General features: G+C 50.0%; 1 protein-coding gene across 1 annotated transcript in view; it reads left to right on the top strand.

Moving 5' to 3' along the window:
* Positions 1-19,666, top strand: part of LOC126484172 (2',5'-phosphodiesterase 12) — a 67,458-nt gene that overhangs the window by 22,526 nt on the left and 25,266 nt on the right. Inside the window, exon 2 of the mRNA XM_050107580.1 lies at positions 18,374-18,513. Within this exon, the coding sequence (XP_049963537.1) occupies positions 18,374-18,513 (140 nt within the window). The remainder of the gene's footprint in view (positions 1-18,373; positions 18,514-19,666) is intronic.

Here is a 19,666-nt window from a genome sequence, read left to right as displayed (position 1 = left end):
GATCATGATGGACTTTCCATGGCACCAAAAATCCAGCACGGTAGCCAGCCCGTTGTGGTGGGGTCGTCATGTACCCTCTAGGTTGTAGCCCCCTGACAACACAGGGATCGTACTGCCGATACCTGAGCTGCACCCTCCCCATGTCGGCCAAGGCTTTGGGCACATGTCGTCATGGTGTGAGGCTGAGCCCCTTTGTGGCGATTGTGGACGTCCTCTTCGTGAGGAACATACATGCACCCCACCACCTCGGTGCGTTAATTGTTCTGACATTCACTCGCCTAGATCCTTAGACTGCCCCGCGTATCAGAAGGAGAAGAAGATTCAAGATCTCAAAACTTTGGATCGTCTCTCTTATTCTGAGGCCAGGAAGAAGTATGACCACCTCCATCCCGTGACGTTGACCACTTCGTTTGCCTCAGTTGTGTCCACTCCTTCCACGGTATCCTCACCCCTATCCTGTCCTCCCTCCGCCTCCTCCCCCCATCCAGGGTCTATGCCTCCGCCTCCCAAATCCCTCCCTTCCAAATCCTCCTCCCCCGTGGCCCCCGCCCCCTCTGCCCCAGGGGCCACGCTTCAACCCCTCCCCCCCCCCCCCCCCCCTCCCTCGCCGCCGCCGCCGCCGCCGCCTGAGAAGCGATCCTCTTCTCAGGCGTCCATCGGGGAAACGTTCCGGACCCCAGATTCCGAGCTCCGGCGTTCCAAAACGAACCCCGCGTGTGAGGACCTTCTTCGGGTCCAGCCCACCATCCCTGTGCCTCCTCGGACTTCCAAGAAGGCCTCCAAGAAGTAGTCTCTATCCCCCTCTCCACCCTGGCGCGTTTCGTCTGACGCTTCATCCGTGAGTCGCTGCTCCCGGCCGTCCTCAGTTTCGCCGGGACGCTCTGCTGCCAGGCGCTCAGCTGGCCTCTCGTCGGCAAATGATGCTGCCCCTCCTACACAACCAGGGACAGCGGCCGCAGCTGGCGACGACTCGATGGAACAGGATCCGCCTCCCACCAGTTGTAGCGTTGTTCCCTCGAAATCTGGCCCTCCGTGGCCGTCGAGGTGACCAGCTCTTCCCCCATCTCGTTCCCCCTCTTTTTTGACTAGCGATGTCCTTGTTACATTGGAACATAAGAGGTATTCGATCTAATCGGGAGGAATTACAACTGCTCCTCCGCCTGCACTGTCTGCTCGTCCTTGGTCTCCAGGAAACCAAGTTGTGCCCGACTGACCGTATTGCCTTTACCCACTATACCTCGGAGCGGTATGACCTCACCCCTGTGGACGGTATCCCAGCTCATGGTGGGGTCATGTTGCTTGTTCGGGACGATGTCTATTACCATTCCATCCCATTGACCACCCCACTCCAAGCAATAGCTGTCCGTACTACTCTTTCTGCTTTTACTTTTTCAGTTTGTACCATCTACACTCCATCGTCATCCGCAGTTAGTCGGGCTGACATAATGCACCTGCTTGTTCAGCTTCCCCCGCCGTTTTTATTGTTTGGCGACTTCAATGCCCATCATCCCCTTTGGGGCTCTCCTGCATCCTGTCAAAGAGGCTCACTCTTGGCGGATGTCTTCAACCATCTCAATCTTGTCTGCCTCAATACTGGCGCCCCGACTTTCCTCCCCCCTGCGGGTTCGGGGGTTAGAATAGGCCCGCGGTATTCCTGCCTGTCGTAAGAGGCGACTAAAAGGAGTCTCAAACGTTTCGGCCTTCTGTGATGGTCCCCTCTTGGGTTTGACCTCCTTTTTTCTTCCAAATTTCCGTCGTCAGTGCGTGCCATTTGGGGAAGGACACCTTACGTGGTGTTTTTCTATTGGTCCATCATGCTCCACCATCTTGCATGTTACCTATTGTCGTGTGGGGGGGACTACGCCCAACATCCTCTGGGTTGTCTCCTTCTCGTCTTGTGCGCACTCTTCTTCTTAGCGCCTACGACAGCTGTGGACCCTTCCAACACCTAAAATCCAGCACGGTAGCCAGTCCGTTGTGGTGGGGTCGTCATGTACCCTCTTGGTGGTAGCCCCCTGACCACGCAGGGATCGCACTACAGATGCCAGAGCTGTTTCCTCCCCATGCATGCCAAGGAGTATGTGCCCATCTTGTCTGGGGCACGGGGACTCCGGGCAACGGGATATCGGCCAGGTACCCGTTGCTTTGGCTGGGTGGCGCCCTTGGGGAGAGCCCTCGTTCGGAGTAGGTGGCATCTGGGCGGATGTGGCGCAATGAAGCGCAATAAATCACACCAAGCTGGTGGTCGCACGGCCACCAGCGTCTCTAAGCGAGGTAGAGTCGACTTCGATGCTGCGCAATATGACCCTCAGACGTTCCCCTCGTTGGCTGCGCCATGGGAGGGACGCCGATCTAGTGCCAAGCGGGAGCCTTACGTACCGCAATACCTTGTCTGCAGCAGGACTGATGGTGACTCCTTTCTTCCGACGAAGCCTATGTTTTTTGTGGAACACCTGGAGGATAAGTTTGGGGAAGTGGCAGGGTTGTCAAAAATGAGGAATGGGTCCATCCTCCTCAAGACGTCCTCCCCAGCCCAGTCACGAGCATTGCTCTTGTGTGATAAGCTGGGTGACGTCCCTGTTACCGTCACTCCACACAGTAGCTTAAATATGGTCCAGGGGATTATTTACCATCGTGACATCTTGTTGCAATCCGATGACGAGCTGAGAGCCGACTTGGAACGACGTGGTGTGCATTTTGTCCGTCGTGTCCATCGAGGACCCAAGACAAACAGGGTGGCCACCGGTGCCTTTATCTTGGCCTTCGAGGGTGATGTCTTGCCCGAGAAGGTCAAGGTGATGGTTTACCGTTGCGACGTCAAGCCATACGTGCCTCCCCCAATGCGGTGCTTCCAGTGCTGGAAGTTTGGGCATATGTCCTCCCGTTGCCCATCCAGCGCTACATGTCGAGATTGCGGACGCCCCTCTCATCCTGATTCTCCATGTGCGCCTCCGCCTGTATGTGTCAACTGTGGGGAGCACCACTCTCCATGCTCGCCGGATTGCCCCGTTCTTCATAAGGAGCGGAAGATAATGGAATTTAAGACCCTGGACCGGCTTACTTATCGAGAGGCTAAACAGAAATATGAAAGGTTGTATCCTGCTTCCCTTCGAACATCTTATGCTGCAGCCACGTTATCGTCGCCCACGCGAGCGACGGTTGTCGCTTCATCTGTGCCGCCTTCAGTGGGCCCTCGGGGCCATGTATCTCTGTCTGCCCCCCTCGTGCCTGGGGGCAAGCCTTCCTCTGTTGCCCCCATAGCAGTTGGGGCAAACCCTCTTCTGTCGCTCCCCCCACGCTTACTTCGGGAGTGACATCTGCTCCACAACCGGGAGGCTCGATCCCTCCCCCTCCTTCTCCGCCGGCGTTGCCTCCGCCGGTTCCTCTCTCGCGGAAGGGGTCCCTCGGGGTTCTCCCTTCCTCCGTTTCTTCTCCTTCCCAGCCGGATGTCAGCCAGTGGCTGAAGGTTCCACCACTTGCTGGTCGTAGGGCTTCTGCGTCGTCGTCAGCCTCCGACGCTCCTTCAGAGAAGCTCTCCCAGCCCTCTCACCCTAAGGGCCGACGTGAGAAGAAGGAACGGCATGTGTCCAAGAAGGAGGACGTTCCGGCGGTTTCAGCACCGCCTGCTGTACATAGTCCTGGCTCCGGGGATGAGGTGGAGATCCTCGCCTCTGCCGCGGATCTCGCCCTCACGGAACCCTTGGGAGCCTCTCCTATGGACTCAGCTGCCTCTCCCCCAGTGGCGGCAGTTGGCTCTGAGGCGCTGTCTGCCTCTTAGTCGCATTCACGCCCTCCCAGTCCCTTCCTGCTTCCATTCTCCAGTGGAACTGCGGTGGTTATTTCTGCCACCTGCCTGAGCTCCGGATGCTTCTGAGTCATTCCCCTGTTCTCTGCATTGCTCTGCAGGAAACTTGGTTTTCGGCACTGCGGACCCCCGCCCTTCGCGGTTATCGGGGATACTATAAGAACCGCGCTACCTGTCAACGAGCGTCGGGTGGGGTTTGTCTTTTTGTTCACCACTCTGTTTGTAGCTCGCCAGTACCCCTTCAGACGCCTTTAGAGGCAGTCGCTGTCAGGGTTGAGCTCTCGCCGGCTATTACTGTTTGCTCTGTTTACATTCCTCCGGATGGGGAGCTCCCTCGACATGTCTTGGCTGCACTGCTGGCTCAACTCCCGCCACCTTTGCTGCTTCTGGGCGATTTCAATGCCCACAACCCTCTATGGGGTGGGACTGTCTCCGATGACCGCAGTCGGGCCGTGGAGCATGATTTGGCTCAGCTCAACCTTAGCCTCTTGAATACCGGTGCTCCCACGCATTTCAGTGTTGCCCATGGCTCGTTTTCGGCCATCGATCTCTCTATTTGCAGCCCTGGACTTGTCCCATCCCTCCACTGGAGAGTGCATCCTGACCTGTGTGGTAGTGACCATTTTCCCATCTATTTGTCGCTGCCCCAGTGTCATTCTTCTGGGCGCCTGCCCCGCTGGGCTCTCCACAGGGCTGACTGGCCAGGTTTTACTTCTGCGGCAACCATTGAGTCTCCCCTACAGGGTGACATTGACGAGGTGGTCCGTGTTTTAACCACGTCCATCATTTCAGCGGCCGAGGCTTCCATCCCCCGTTCTTCTGGCCTCCCTCGGCGGAAGGCTGTCCCCTGGTGGTCGCTGGAGATTGCTGAGGCTATTCGCGACCGTAGGCGGGCTCTTCAGCGTCATAGGCGGCACCCGTCTCTGGAGACCCTCATCGCCTTTAAGAGGCTCCGTGCCTTCGCCCGTCGTCTTATTGCACGGCGTAAGCAGGAGTGCTGGGAGAGGTATGTCTCCTCTATGGGCTCCCATGTCTCCCCCTCACTCGTGTGGTCCCGGATCTGGCGGATTTATGGATACCAGACCCCTATGGGTGTCCCTGGGCTCTCCTTGGACGGCGCTGTCTGCACGGACGCTGCCGCCATTGCTGAACGGCTTGCCGCGCACTTTGCTCAGAGCTCTGCGACTGCATCTTATCCCCCCGCCTTTCGCTCTCTAAAGGAGCGAGCCGAGCGGACGCAGTTCTCATTTCACACGCGTCGTTCTGAAAAATACAATGCTCCTTTCAGCAAGAGGGAATTCCTCGCTGCCCTCGCCGATTGCCCTCATACAGCACCAGGACCGGACTGCATCCACGCGCAGATGCTGAAGCATCTCTCCTGGGACTGCCAAAGTCACATTCTCGCGGTATTTAACCGCATTTGGAGCGAAGGCGTGTTCCCGTCGCAATGGCGAGAGGGTGTTATTGTCCCCATCTTGAAGCCCGGTGCGGACCCACTGGCGGTGGACGGCTATCGTCCCATTACCCTCACCAACGTTTTGTGCAAATTGCTCGAACGTATGGTGGGGCGGCGTTTGTGTTGGATCCTTGAGTCGCGCGGTCTCCTCGCTCCATCCCAGGGTGGCTTCCGTCGGGGCCGGTCTGCCACGGACAATTTGGTGCGGCTGGAATCTGCTATTCGTACGGCCTTTGCCCGACGTCAGCATCTCGTTGCTGTATTTTTCGATCTGTGGAAGGCGTATGACACCACATGGAGGCATCACATCCTCGCCACGTTGTATGAGTGGGGTCTTCGTGGTCGGCTCCCGGCTTTTCTTCAAACCTTTCTATTGCACCGCTCTTTCCGGGTGCAAGTCGGTGCCGCCTCTAGTTCTTCTTATACATAGGAAAATGGGGTCCCGCAGGGCTCGGTGTTGAGTGTGTCCTTATTTCTGGTGGCCATTAATGGTCTGGCTGCAGCAGTGGGGTCGTCGGTGTCTCCTTCTTTGTATGCCGACGACTTCTGCATCTCATTTAGCTCCACGACTACGGGAGTCGCCGACCGCAGGCTGCAAGTCGCCATTCGCAAGGCAGCTTCATGGGCTCTGACTCGCGGTTTTCAGTTCTCTGCACCCAAGACTCGAGTTATGCACTTCTGCAGGCATCGGACGGTCCACCCTCATCCTGAACTTTACCTCGACGGCCACCTGCTTGAAGTGGTGGACACTTGCCGCTTCTTGGGACTCGTGTTTGATGCCCGGCTCACATGGGTTCCTCATGTTACTCAGCTGAAGCAAAAATGCTGGCGGCACCTCAACGCCCTCCGCTGCCTTAGCCACACGTCTTGGGGTGCAGATCGCTGCACGCTGCTGCGATTGTACAGAGCCCTTGTGCAGTCCCGGCTTGATTATGGGAGCCTGGCCTATGGGTCTGCGTCCCCCTCAGTGTTGAAGTTGTTAGACCCCATACACCACTGTGGGGTTCGGCTTGCAACTGGCGCTTTTCGCACTAGTCCCGTGGATAGTCTACTGGTGGAGGCCGGGGTTCCCCCACTGCGGGTTCGCCGCCATCGTCTGCTCGCCGACTATGCTGTCCACGTGCATTGCTCGCCAGGCCATCCCAATCGTCGCCTGCTTTTCCCTGCTATGGTCCTCCATCTGCCCGAACGGCGACCTAGATCTGGGCTTTCCGTGGCTGTCCGTGTCCAGTCCCTGCTGTCAGAACTGGGGTCATTCCCTCTTCTGCCTCCCTTCCGGGTCCGTACACCTACGCCTCCCTGGTGTTTGTCCCGGCCGTCCGTCCGTCTGGATTTGGCACAGGGACCTAAGGACTCGGTTCCGCCTGTGGCCCTCCGTCGCCGTTTTCTTGCGCTCCTCGAATCATTTCCGGGCTGTGAGCCTGTCTACACTGATGGTTCCCTGGTTGATGGTCGCACTGCCTACGCCTTTGCTCACTCTGCCCATGTTGAGCAACGCTCCTTGCCGGCTGGCTGCAGTATTTTTACTGCCGAGCTGGTGGCCATCTTGCGCGCTCTTGAGCATATGCGTTTCTGCTCAGGTAGGTCCATCGTGATCTGCAGTGACTCCCTGAGCAGCCTTCAGGCCATCGACCGCTGCTATCCCTCCTCTCCTCTGGTGTCCTCCATTCAGGAGTCTGTTTCCGCCATTGCCCGTTCTGGTCGTTCGGTGGTCCTGGTTTGGACGCCCGGTCATGTTGGCATCCCAGGGAACGAACGTGTAGACAGGCTGGCCAAAGGGGCGATCGACGCCCCGGCTTTGGAGATCGGCCTTACGGCTCGCGACCAGCAGCTGGTGTTGCGCCGTAAGCTGATTGGGATGTGGGCTGCTGAGTGGCGTGGGATGACAGCCCCGAATAAACTGCGGGCTGTCAAGGGGACGACCGATGTGTGGCGTTCCTCCCTGCGGGCTTCTCGCAGGGACTCGGTCGTCCTGTGTCGGCTGTGCATCGGCCATACATACCTGATGCACGGCCATCTGTTGCATCAGGAGGATCCCCCCTTGTGTCGGTGTGGGTCCCGGCTGACGGTCAGCCACATTTTGCTGGAGTGTCCTCGACTGCGCACACTCCGGCAATCTCTTAATCTTCCGGGCACTTTGGCTTTGGTTTTATCCGACGATGCCTCCATGGCTGACAATGTTTTACATTTTATCCGTAGTAGTCCTTTTTATGGTTCGATTTAGGGAAGTCCTGCGCCTTTCCCTTTCTGTGTCTTTTGTCCTTGTGTCTGTTGCTGTTCTGGTGTGCCGTCAGATGGTTGACTCTTTCCCTTTTTTTTTTTTTTTTTTCGTGGTCAGTCATCCAGTCTCCGGCGATCCTCCTTTCTTCTGTTTCTTTCTGTCTGGTGTTCCTCTGTCCTGTTCTTGTCTGTAGTGTTTGTTGCTGCATTTGTGTTCTTTTAGCGCCTGGGGGGACGTCTCCTCCCCCTTTGGTTTTTACCCGCTCCGTAGATTTACGGCTCGCCTGATTTTGGAATGGGGGACTGATGACCTTCGCTGTTTAGTCCCCCTTAAACATCCCAACAACCACCACCACCACCACCGACTTTCCTCTCGGACTCTACTCATACCTACTCCCACTTGGACCTCTCGATCTGTTCTACCACTCTTGCTCGTCGGTTCGAGTGGTATGTCCTTTCTGACACCTATTCGAGTGACCACTTCCCCTGTGTCGTTCGTCTCCTGCACCACACCCCATCCCCACGTCCTTCGAGCTGGAACATACCGAAAGCTGACTGGGGACTTTACTCTTCCCTGGCGACTTTTCCGGACCACGATTTTCTCAGTTGTGACAGTCAGGTCGAATACCTCACGGCTGTTATCATCAATGCTGCTGAACGTTCCATTCCTCGTACTACCTCTTCTTCACGTCGCGTTTCCGTCCCCTGGTGGAACGAGGCTTGTAGAGACGCTATCCGTGCTCGACGACGTGCTTTACGCACCTTTTGCCGCCATCCTACGTTGGCGAATTGTATTGGATACAAACGACTCCGAGCGCAATGCCGTAGAGTCATCAAAGACAGCAAAAAAGCTTGTTGGGCCTCTTTCACCAGCTCCTTTAACAGTTTTACTCCCTCTTCTGTCGTATGGGGTGGCCTGCGCCGGCTGTCGGGCATTAAGGCCCACTCCTCGGCACCTGGCCTGACCTCAGGTAATGAAGTCCTCGTTGATCCTGTGGCTGTCTCCAACGCCTTCGGCCGGTTTTTCGCGGAGGTTTCAAGCTCCGCCCATTACCACCTTGCCTTCCTTCCCAGGAAAGAGGCAGAAGAGGCTCGGCGACCTTCCTTCCACTCGCTGAATCTGGAAACTTATAATGCCCCCTTTACTACGCGGGAACTCGAACGTGCGCTTGCACTGTCCCAGTCCTGCTCCGGGGCCAGATGCCATTCACGTTCAGATGCTGGCACACCTTTCTCCGGCGGGCAAAAGCTTCCTTCTTCGTACCTACAATCGCGTCTGGACCGAAGGTCAGGTCCCCATGCGTTGGCGTGATGCTGTCGTTGTTCCTATACCCAAACCCGGGAAGGATAGACACCTTCCTTCTAGTTACTGCCCCATTTCTCTTACAAGCTGTGTCTGTAAGGTGATGGAGCGCATGGTTCATGCTCGGTTAGTCTGGATTCTTGAATCTCGACGGCTACTTACCAATGTCCAATGCGGCTTTCGTCGCCGCCGCTCCGCTGTTGACCACCTTGTGACCTTGTCGACATTAATCATGAACAACTTTTTGCGAAGGCGCCAAACGGTAGCCGTGTTCTTCGATTTGGAGAAGGCTTATGATACCTGCTGGAGAGGAGGTATCCTCCGCACTATGCACAGGTGGGGCCTACGCGGTCGCCTGCCCCTTTTTATTGATTCCTTTTTAATGGATCGAAAGTTTAGGGTACGTGTGGGTTCCGTATTGTCTGACGTCTTCCTCCAGGAGAACGGAGTGCCTCAGGGCTCCGTCTTGAGCGTAGCCCTTTTTGCCATCGCGATCAATCCAATTATGGATTGCATTCCACCTAATGTCTCAGGCTCTCTCTTTGTCGATGACTTCGCGATCTACTGCAGTGGCCAGAGAACATGCCTCCTGGAGCGCTGCCTTCAGTGTTGTCTAGACAGCCTATGCTCATGGAGCGTGGCAAATGGCTTCCGGTTCTCTGAAGAGAAGACGGTTTGTATCATCTTTTGGCGATATAAAGCATTCCTTCCGCCATCCTTACATCTCGGTCCCGTTGTTCTCCCATTCGTGGAAACAACTAAGTTTCTAGGGCTCACGTTGGACAGGAAACTTTGTTGGTCTCCGCATGTCTCTTATTTGGCAGCCCGTTGTACACGTTCCCTAAATGTCCTCAGAGTTCTTAGTGGTTCATCTTGGGGAGCGGATCGCACTGTCCTGCTTCGCTTGTATCGGTCCGTAGTCCGATCGAAGCTGGATTATGGGAGCTTCGTCTACTCGTCTGCTAGGCCATCGCTCTTACGCCGTCTCAACTCCATCCACCATCGGCGGTTACGTCTTGCGACCGTAGCCTTCTACACTAGTCCTGTCGAGAGTCTTTATGCTGAAGCTGCCGAATAACCATTGACGTACCGACGCGACGTACTGCTGTGTCGGTATGCCTGCCGGCTGTTGTCTATGCCCGACCACCCCTCTTACTAGTCCTCCTTTGCCGATACTCTCGACCGTCAGTACGGGTTGTATGTGTGTGCCCTGCTGCCCCCCCCGGAGTCCGCTTCCGTCGCCTGCTTCGACAATTGGATTTTGCCCTCCCTACCACCGTCAGAGAGGGTGAGAGCCCGACACCACCTTGGCTCCAGGCTCCGGTTCATATTTATCTCGACCTCAGCTCACTCCCGAAGGAGGGTACTCCGGCTGCAGTGTATTGCTCACGGTTTGTCGAACTTCGTGCTCGACTTGCCGGTCACACCTTTATTTACACCGATGGCTCCAAAACTGACGACGGTGTCGGCTGTGCCTTTGTCGTCGGGGCCGCCACCTTTAAATACCGGCTCCTCGACCAATGTTCCAGCTTTACGGCTGAGCTTTTTGCTCTCCATCAGGCTGTTCAGTATGCCCGCCGCCACCGCCATTCATCGTATGTACTCTGCTCTGCCTCACTCAGTGCTCTTCAGAGCCTTGGAGCTCCCTATCTGATCCATCCCTTGGTTCAACGGATACAGCAGTCCCTCCATTCTTTTGCTGATAATGGTTCTCCTGTCACCTTTCTGTGGGTTCCCGGACATGTAGGAGTGCCTGGGAATGAGGCTGCAGATGCTGCAGCCAAGGCTGCAGTCCTCCTGCCTCGACCAGCCTCCCATTGTGTCCCGTCATCTGACGTTCGTGGGGTTGTTTGTAAGAGGCTCGTGTCGTTGTGGTGGGATGCTTGGTCATCCCTCCAAGGAAACAAGCTCCGGGCAGTAAAACCGCTCCCAACTGCGTGGACAACCTCCTCCCGACCATCTCGGCGAGAAGAGGTCCTTCTGACCAGGTTGCGGATTGGCCATTGCCGGTTTAGCCACCGCTATCTGCTCTCCGGTGACCCAGCCCCGCAGTGCCCTTGTGGTCAGGCATTAACAGTGCGCCATGTTTTATTGTCGTGTCCCCGTTTTAGTCAATCTCGTGTTGTCCTGTCCCTGCCATCTACTTTACCGGATATTTTAGCTGATGACGCTCGAGCAGCTGCTCGTGTTCTGCGTTTTATAACTTTGACTGGCTTGTCCAAAGACATCTAACTTTTTTACTTATTTTATCTGCATCTTTGTCAGGCCTTTCTGGTGTCCCCCCCTCCCCTTGAGTTTTACTAGATTCCATGTGCTCTAACAACTGTGACTGGGTGCTAATGACCTCAGTAGTTGAGCGCCCTTAAACCCCAACAAAAAAAAAAAAAGTCAACATCTAGTAAATGTAAAGAGAATGAGGCTAATGTTTCAGAGACCCTCCCAGCTGCACCACTTTTCCTCATGGTTTCATGTACTGAAGATGATCAGTCCTTTGCTACAATAAATCTGTTTATTATTCAGAAAGGTGTTGATACAGTTGCCAGCCCTGTGAAATCCTGCTCTTGTTTACGCAATGGCACTTTGAGTTTTTCGTGTTGAGGTCCATTGATCACTGAATTCTTCCCGTGGTGTTATTTACACTAGCCTGTTCGATGGCCTGACCGAAACAGAAATCCAAACGTACCTCTCTGATCAGAATGTCATTGCAGTCCATTGGATGATGGGAAAGGTAGATGCATCCTTAGTGCCCACACACACTAATGATGCTTCCATCAAAGATCAAAGCAGGCTATCAAGTTACCACAGTCCAACCATACATTCCGAACCTGGTGCGCTGCTACCAATGGCATTGTTACAACCACACTTGAAAGTCGACACCCGGCCAAATTGTAACCTGTGGTAGGGATGCTTACGAGGGCGATTTCCCACCTCCTCCTCCCCACTCTATCGATTGCAATGGTGACCACGCCGTCTCTTCTCAAGATTATCACATGTATCTCAATGAGCGGGCCATCGAGGAGATCCGGTTGATGGAAAAAGGCGCCTTACCCAGTCACTTGCAAGTTGTTGGCTAATAAGAAACCCTCCATTCTACCATCTGGCACTTGCAGTACTGTTCTTGCTACATCTTGCTCCATGAAGGACATGTCCAAATAGACATGCAACCTCAAATTCAGCACCATGGTTGTTACACCTCATGGCGCAAAGTCACCTGCTACACAACCGGCAGGCCGGAAAGGACAGAAGAAATACTGCCAACAAGACTTCTTATGTCCCTCCAGCCAACAAACATTTGAGTCTCCCTCTGCAAACTGTAAAGGCTTCAAGAAACCAAACAAAGGGAAATGGTCTTCTCCTTCACTGATTCAGAGACCCTCTTCGAAGTTGTCTCCACGTGATACCCTTGCCTGGCTGACCTCCATGTTGGTGGTGCGCACCACCAACCATTGTTCTGCCCTGGACTCTGCAAAACGACAGAAGGAGAATGTCGATGCCTCTGTAGATCTCGTGGAGCAGGATTGTACAGCCTCTGCGCCCTGCAGCAGTGAGTCTTCAAAGGCTGGCACTCGGCAGTCGCTGAGGTGACATCCCCTTCATTTTCTCCCTCCTCCTCTTTCCTAGTCATGACACTCTTTGATCTAACAAAGAGGACTTGTGGCTGCTCTTGGAATTGCAGCGTGCGCTTGTTCTCTGCCTCTAGGAAACAAAATTGCTTCCTCATGACGCTTTGAGTTCTCGGACCTCTTCCCAGTCCTCTTTGACATGCCCCCCCCCCCCCCCCCCCCCTCACACACCCCACCTCCCGCTGAGGACGGCATTCCATCTCATGGGGGAGTCATGCTGCTCATCTGGGATGATGATCATAGTCAACCCATCTCCCTGACTACACAGCTTCAAGCTGTTGCAGTCCTCAGTTTCCTTCCTCACTTGCACTTTTCCAATTGTATCATTCACCTTCTTCCGTCACTCGGTGTCACCAGGGCAGACTTCATCCAGCTTATTGGGCAACTCCCCCCCCCCTCCCCTTTTTGCTGCTCAGTGAATTTAATGCACAACACCATCTCCTTTGGCGTTCTCCCAGAACCTGTCCAAGAGGTGCCGTCTTGGATGACATCAATCAACTTAACTTCGTCTGCCTTAACAGGGTAGCATCTACATTCCTTTCAGACTCCATGCACACCTATTCCCATTTGGACCTCTTGTTCTCACTGTGCAACTTGCCCATCATCTCAAGTGGTGAGTTCTCTCTGACACATACTTGAGTGACCATTCCCTATGAACATCCATTTGCTGACTCCTACCCCACCTATGTGCACACCCAAATGGCAGTTTTCTAAGGCTGATTGAAGGCTTTACTCCTCCCTGGTGATCTTCGATGAACAACATTTCCCCACTTGTGATGACCAGGTAGAATATCTTTCAAATGTCATCCTTACCACTGCAGAAAGTTCCATTCCTTGCACTTCCTCTTTATCATGCCATGTCCCAGTCTCTTGGTGGACTGAGGTGTACCGTGACACAGTTTGCATGCAGAGATGTGCTCTCCACATTTTTAACTGTCATCCTATGATGGCAAACTGAATTCGTTATAAACAGTTGCATGCACAGTGTCATTCCATTCTTCAGGATAGCAAAAAAGCTAGTTGGATTTCCTTTGCTAGTTCCATCATATGGGCCAATTTCCAACAGTTCTTTGGGACCAAGGTCTGTTCCCCAGTTTCTGGCTTGGCAGTAGCAGATGCTGTCATAGTGAATGCTATTGTTATCTCCAATACATTGGCCCTCTATTTTATGGAGATTTTGAGCTCCACCATCACTCTCCCTTCCTCCATCGGAAATGACCGGAGGAGGTTCAGGCAATGCCACCTTTACTATGGAGGAGCTAGACCGTGCTCTCACTTCATCCGAATCCTCCGCCCCAGGGTCGGACAGTGTTCTCATTCAGATGTTGCAGAACCCCTCTCTTGTGGGCAAGCACTTTCTCCTCTGTCACTGGCTCCGATGATTTTTGGTATTGGCTTATTGAACATTGCTCAGTATTTACAGCAGAGCACTTTGCCCTGTATCAGGCCATTCAGTGTATCTGGTGGCACAGGCTTTTCAATTGTGTCATCTGCTCCGACTCTCCGTGACCTTCAGAGCCTCAGTGTGCTGTACACTGTCTATACCTTTGTGCAACGGGGCCACGAAAGCTGTCGCTCACTCTTGATGGAGCCATTACGATGTTCGTGTGGGTTTCTGGTAACGTCAGTCTGATGGAAAATGAGGCTGCTGATACTGCTGCCAAGGCTGCAGTCCTTGTACCTCGACCCACTAGTTCTTCCATTCCCTCCAATGATTTCTGTGTTGCTGTCTGACAACAGGTGGTGTCACTTTGGCATCGCCACTGGTCCTCCTTTCATGGGAACAAGCTCCAGAGAATTAAGACTCTTCCAGGAGCATGGATGACCACCTCTCGGCCCTCTTGCCGTGAGGAGATCATTTTAGCTAGATTGCTTATTGGGCACTATCTGTTTAGCCATTGCCATTTGTTAAGTGACGTTCCTGCACCACTTTGTGCTCATTGTCCTCAAACTCTGATGGTTTGTCATTTCCTGATGTTTTGTCATTTCCTGATGGAATGCCCTTTTCTTAACCACTTATGTTCTCATTTGTGTTTGCTGTCTGAATCATCAGCCATTTTAACAAATGTTGCTCACACTGTCAACTGTGCTTTACTTTTTATCTATCGTAGCAATATGGCGAAGGACGTTTTGTAATGTGCGCGTGGGGCACACAATACTCCTTAAAGCCTGTACTATGGTAAGTGAACGAGCTTCACCTTATGAGAAAGGATTTTCGTATAGATATCGACCGCGTTTACCTGAATGTTGGCAAATCAGACTTACACTCACTCTGTAATAACAATGATCCCTCAAGCAAGTTCGAAATGCAATTACACGTCAGTATGGACCAAAAGCAACACTGAAGATGCTACCAATTTGATGATAATACGGTCGCCAGCCGAATTAGGCATTAACTGAGTTTCTTCCCTGTACAAGTTGGTAGATATTCATGCAAAACAACAAGTAGTAACACTGCATAATATAGTAGAATTTTAGAACCAGAAAACCTATTGAGCTGATAGTTTCACGTTCTGTACCGATATGGAAAAACCATGAATACATAACACTACACTATAATGTATACTACAAACCTTCGTACTGTCTATTGATATGATTAAAATCGGGCATAGGCTACCCTAGAAATAGCACTTTCGAGCCACACACAAAATGTCAATTTTGATAAAGATAAAACACTGATAAATTTTGACTTTTATATTGACTTTAACTTTTGTTGGTCAAACCAATTTAGAACATTTCAGAATTCAAATGAATAAAAAGAAGGGGGGGGGGGGGGGGGGGGGAACCTTGAAACTGTTATGATCACTATATTAAAAAATTTGATTACTGAAATTATCATGCGTTCAAGATTTCCAGTAAATGAGTTACTACTCTTTTCATCTTATTTACTGCTCATTTAAATACCTTTTTATCTGTCTCGAAATAATTAAACTTCATTACTATATCAATATTAAAGTTATCTTTCAACTTCTTTAGACCTTCGTTATTCATTTACTGGTTCATTAACAAAACAGTTCTTTAAACACCATTTTAACATAGCTAGGTCTGCAAGTAATTATTATTAACACAAAATTCAATTTTTTCATTTCGGACACTCGGATTGCGCAACATTTGGAAAGGATGCTGTCTAGGTTAGTTGTGAGGATAATTAAATGAGGGGAAAGTTCTGGTAAATTTTAAGTTATTATTGAATAGTTCACTCTCTGGTCCATACGAATACAGTACTAAAAGTTTCAACCTGCTTGTATCGATGCGGCGGTTGCCGAGCGGCGAGATGGCGAGGCACAGAGCACACATACAACCACAGATATGGCTCTTGACGTATCGGCACTTTAATTCTTCTTAGCGTCGCAATACTTTTCCATTTAGTGCCTATGGAATTTTGCCATGTTGTGTGGGCATTGGAACAGCATACCCGAGGCTCAGTGAAACTACGTCTTCCAGGAGAGCCTCCTCGCTCCAGAAGGTGTTGCTCAAACCAGTGCCAAACTCCAACTACTACTGCTGAGCCCGTTGTGCCGTGTAGTGCCCGCATGCATTTTCCCGCGCTAGCCTGCCATCCACCTTTTACCGCTCCCTGACTGGCCGGGTATTCAACCGAGGTTTTGCATTCTACACATCCTAACACATTGCCTACGTATGGACCAGACACACAATTACAATTTTAAACATCTTACAACAGTTTCAACATTTGTTACATTTCAATTCTATTACAATATTGCTTGACATTTGACATAAACATTAATATTCACATTGAAACTTGTTTACAGTTTTCTTAACACAATGACATGAAACAAAAAAAAGATATGAAATCAGAACATCAATTACACTAGTTTATCGAAAAATCAGATGGAAAAAAAAAATTCACTTATATGTACAATAGTACAGCGTCGTTGTTGTTACAGTTTGATCTTTAGTTCAGGACCTCTGTTTCTCTATGGTGTACTTTATAGATCTTTCTCCAAGTTCCTGATTTTAGCTCTCTTTCTTTCTGTCTATTGGACATAACATATAGTCGTTTTTAACTCCTTTTTTTGTCTTCGTGTTCTACAGTTCTGTTGTGGGCACGTATGACCCTAGTTGTTTTTGCACTGAACTGGAGGATGTGGAGGATAATAGAGAGAAAGCGGAAGTACTAAATGTAATTTGCAAAATGAGTTTCACTGAGAAAGATCATATTGTGGTTCCTCATTTAAATCGTTGCATGATTGTCAAAATGACAGATGTAGAATTAAATGACCATGTGATGGAAAACTAATTGGAATTGCTCAACAGAGAATTGTTACTGGACTTTATGATATACTATTGATACAGTTGAAATCCAGCTTTGTTTGTCAACAAGACCCACAAGGCTGTAGATGCTGATGCCAAGGTTGATGCCATCTCTCTTTACATCCAGAAGCTGTTTGATACAGTTCCACATGCCACCTAATGAACAAAACATGAACCTACAGAATAGCAGACCAGCTATGTGATTGGATTGAAGAGTTTCTAGCAAATAGAAAATAACATGTCATTCTCAAAGTAGATAAGTCTTCAGACCCTAAACTAACTTCTGGCTTACCCCAAGAGAATGTTACAGGACCATTACTTTTCGCAGTATACGTACAGGTTGTCCCAAGAGGTACGTTACAACTTCAGTGTTATACATTAGTCAATTTGTAATTAACTTGGAGAACAAAAGTAAAGTTTGTTTGATGAACCAACTCAAGAAATTTTATTCCGGTTCTTTAATCGAGATATACATGCTCTCCCCATGTAGCACGTGTAGTGTCTAGTCGATAGTGAATAGCATAAGAAGTTCCACGAGCCTTTTTGCGGATGATGCTGATATATACAGAGAAGTCATAATGTTAGAAAATTTTAGCATAATGCTGGAAGATTTGCGTGATTTCCCTAAATCGCTCCTGGCAAATGCCGGGATGGTCCCTTTCAAAGGGCACGGCCGACATCCTTCCCCGTCCTTCCCTAATCCGATAAGACCGATGACCTCGCTGTCTGGTCTCCTTCCCCAAAACAACCAACCAACCAGGAAGATCTGCAGAAGATTGTCACTTAGTGCACTGATTGGCAGTTGACCCTCAACATAAACAAATGTTATGAACTGTGTATAAATAGGCAGAAAGACCCATTAATGTATGATTACATGATTGCAGAACAATCACTGGAAGCAGTTGTTTGCATAAAACATCAAAGAAGTATGCATACAGTGTAATTTAAATTAGAATGGGAACATAAAGCTAATCGCTGGTAAGGCAGATGTAGTACTGAGATTAATTGGAAGAACCCTCAGAAAGTGTAGTCAACTGATATAGAAGGTGGCTCATAAAACCCTTGTTTGACCTATACTTGAATATTTCTCATCAGTCTGTCATCCATACCAGATATGACTGATACAGGAAATAGAGAAGATCCAAAGAAGAGCTCGCATTGTGTCACAGATTCATTTAGTAAGCACAAAAGCACCACAGGGATGCTCGGCCAACTTCAATAGCGAGTTTGCAAGAGAAGCATTAGTCATCATGGTGTGGTTTACTGTTAATATTCTGAGTGTGTACATTTCTAGAAAAGGCAACTAGAATATTGCTTGCTTGTGCATAAACCTTGCAAAAGACTTATGTGGTAAATTTAGAGAGATTTGAGCGCACGCAGAGGCTTACCAACAATCATTGTTTCTCCCTAACATTCACGAATGGAAATGGAAATGAGGGAAGGGGCAGTCCACCACACACCATAAGGAAGGTGGCTTGCAGAGTGTAGATGTAGATGAAGACGTAAGAAGTGGGAGAGGGGGTGTTGTTTGTGTGTGTGTGTGTGTGTGTGTGTGTGTGTGTGTGTGGGGGGGGGGGGGGGGAGGTAGGGAGAGGGGAGCCTGAGGTCACCAACATAAAAATGTAAATTACCCAGTTTCAAAAAATAGATAATAATATAAATATATTCCTGAATATATGTTGTTTTTGTTGCAGTTTTAGAGTCGTGTCCTACAACATTCTTGCTGACTTGTATGCTGATTCTGACACGGCTCGGCTGCAGCTGTTTCCGTACTGTCCGACATATGCATTGAATGTGGACTACAGAAAACAACTGTTTGTGAAAGAGATTCTAGGTAAGACCTTAATTAACTTTATATTTACTGATTGATTTCACGTAGCAAGTTTACTTCTGCAAAATGCTTAACTTGGACGTTGTACTGAAAACAGACTGAATAAATTTCATATTTGTTATGAGGTGCCAAGGGGTTTGAACTACTCTGTATGGGGTTTGTATTATGTCCGTGGTGAAGTGCATGAGTGTGGAATGGAAGGAAGAACGAGGATGTAACTCAGTGCTGGGATATGCCCTTACCTCTCCCAAATGGTACCTGGAGGGGGCATAAAGTTTAATGTTTCCATCCACCCAATGGATTATTATGAACTGTGGCATATTCCTTCATTTCATGTTCCTTTGTGGATTGGTTGGGATTTAACCTAGGACGTTGAGCTACAGTCTGGTGGTTAAAAATGCTGAGTAACCATTACCTCACCCCCTTCCCCAAATTAAAAATGCTGTCTAGATTGTCTAATATACTTTCATTTATTATGGCTACTGCCATCATCAGAACAAAAATTAAACCTTGTAATACAAAGCTCAGTTATTATCTAAACTATGCCTAAGTGGGATGGTAACACTTGGCACTTGGCGCTTAGCTTAAAAATAGATTTTATTGTTATTGACACCAAATTTTGTTTTACGAGTTGTAAGTTCCAATCCTGTTATGGAAATAGGTGAAGCATCAAAATAAATGAAAGTATGTCAAGTGATCTGAATACTATTGTTCGTAAAAATTCACTTATTGCAGACTCGTATCAGTAGTTTACTATATATAAATTACTAATATGGCTGTGGATATGAATGTGTGCCACTAAATAAATGAAGTTTATATTTTAACACATTCGTTTTGTGACACAAACTTTTTGTGTCATTTTTAGATTAAAGTTCAGTCTTGATCACGTTATGTCTGTTTTAATGGGTAACCGGTTTCGGTTTTATCTATAAAACCATCATCAGACCTGTGAATAAATTTAAGAAATACTAGATACCAATCTTTAAATGAATGAAAAAGTCTAATGAGGTCAAAATTTTTAACAAAATAAAATAAAATTAGTTATACCCATTGGCTCCCTTGGGTTGGTAGGTGGAGCTCTCCTTGCTGCTGTGCAGTCAACTGATGGTTATGAGTGCTGAGCACGAGCTTAAATATGCAGAGGCTCCGCCTACTT

This window comes from Schistocerca serialis, chromosome 6 (assembly GCF_023864345.2).
Source record: "Schistocerca serialis cubense isolate TAMUIC-IGC-003099 chromosome 6, iqSchSeri2.2, whole genome shotgun sequence".
Taxonomy (NCBI): Eukaryota; Metazoa; Arthropoda; class Insecta; order Orthoptera; family Acrididae; genus Schistocerca; species Schistocerca serialis.
Note: the sequence above shows the minus strand (reverse complement) of the source record. Positions and strands in the feature narration are given on the sequence as shown.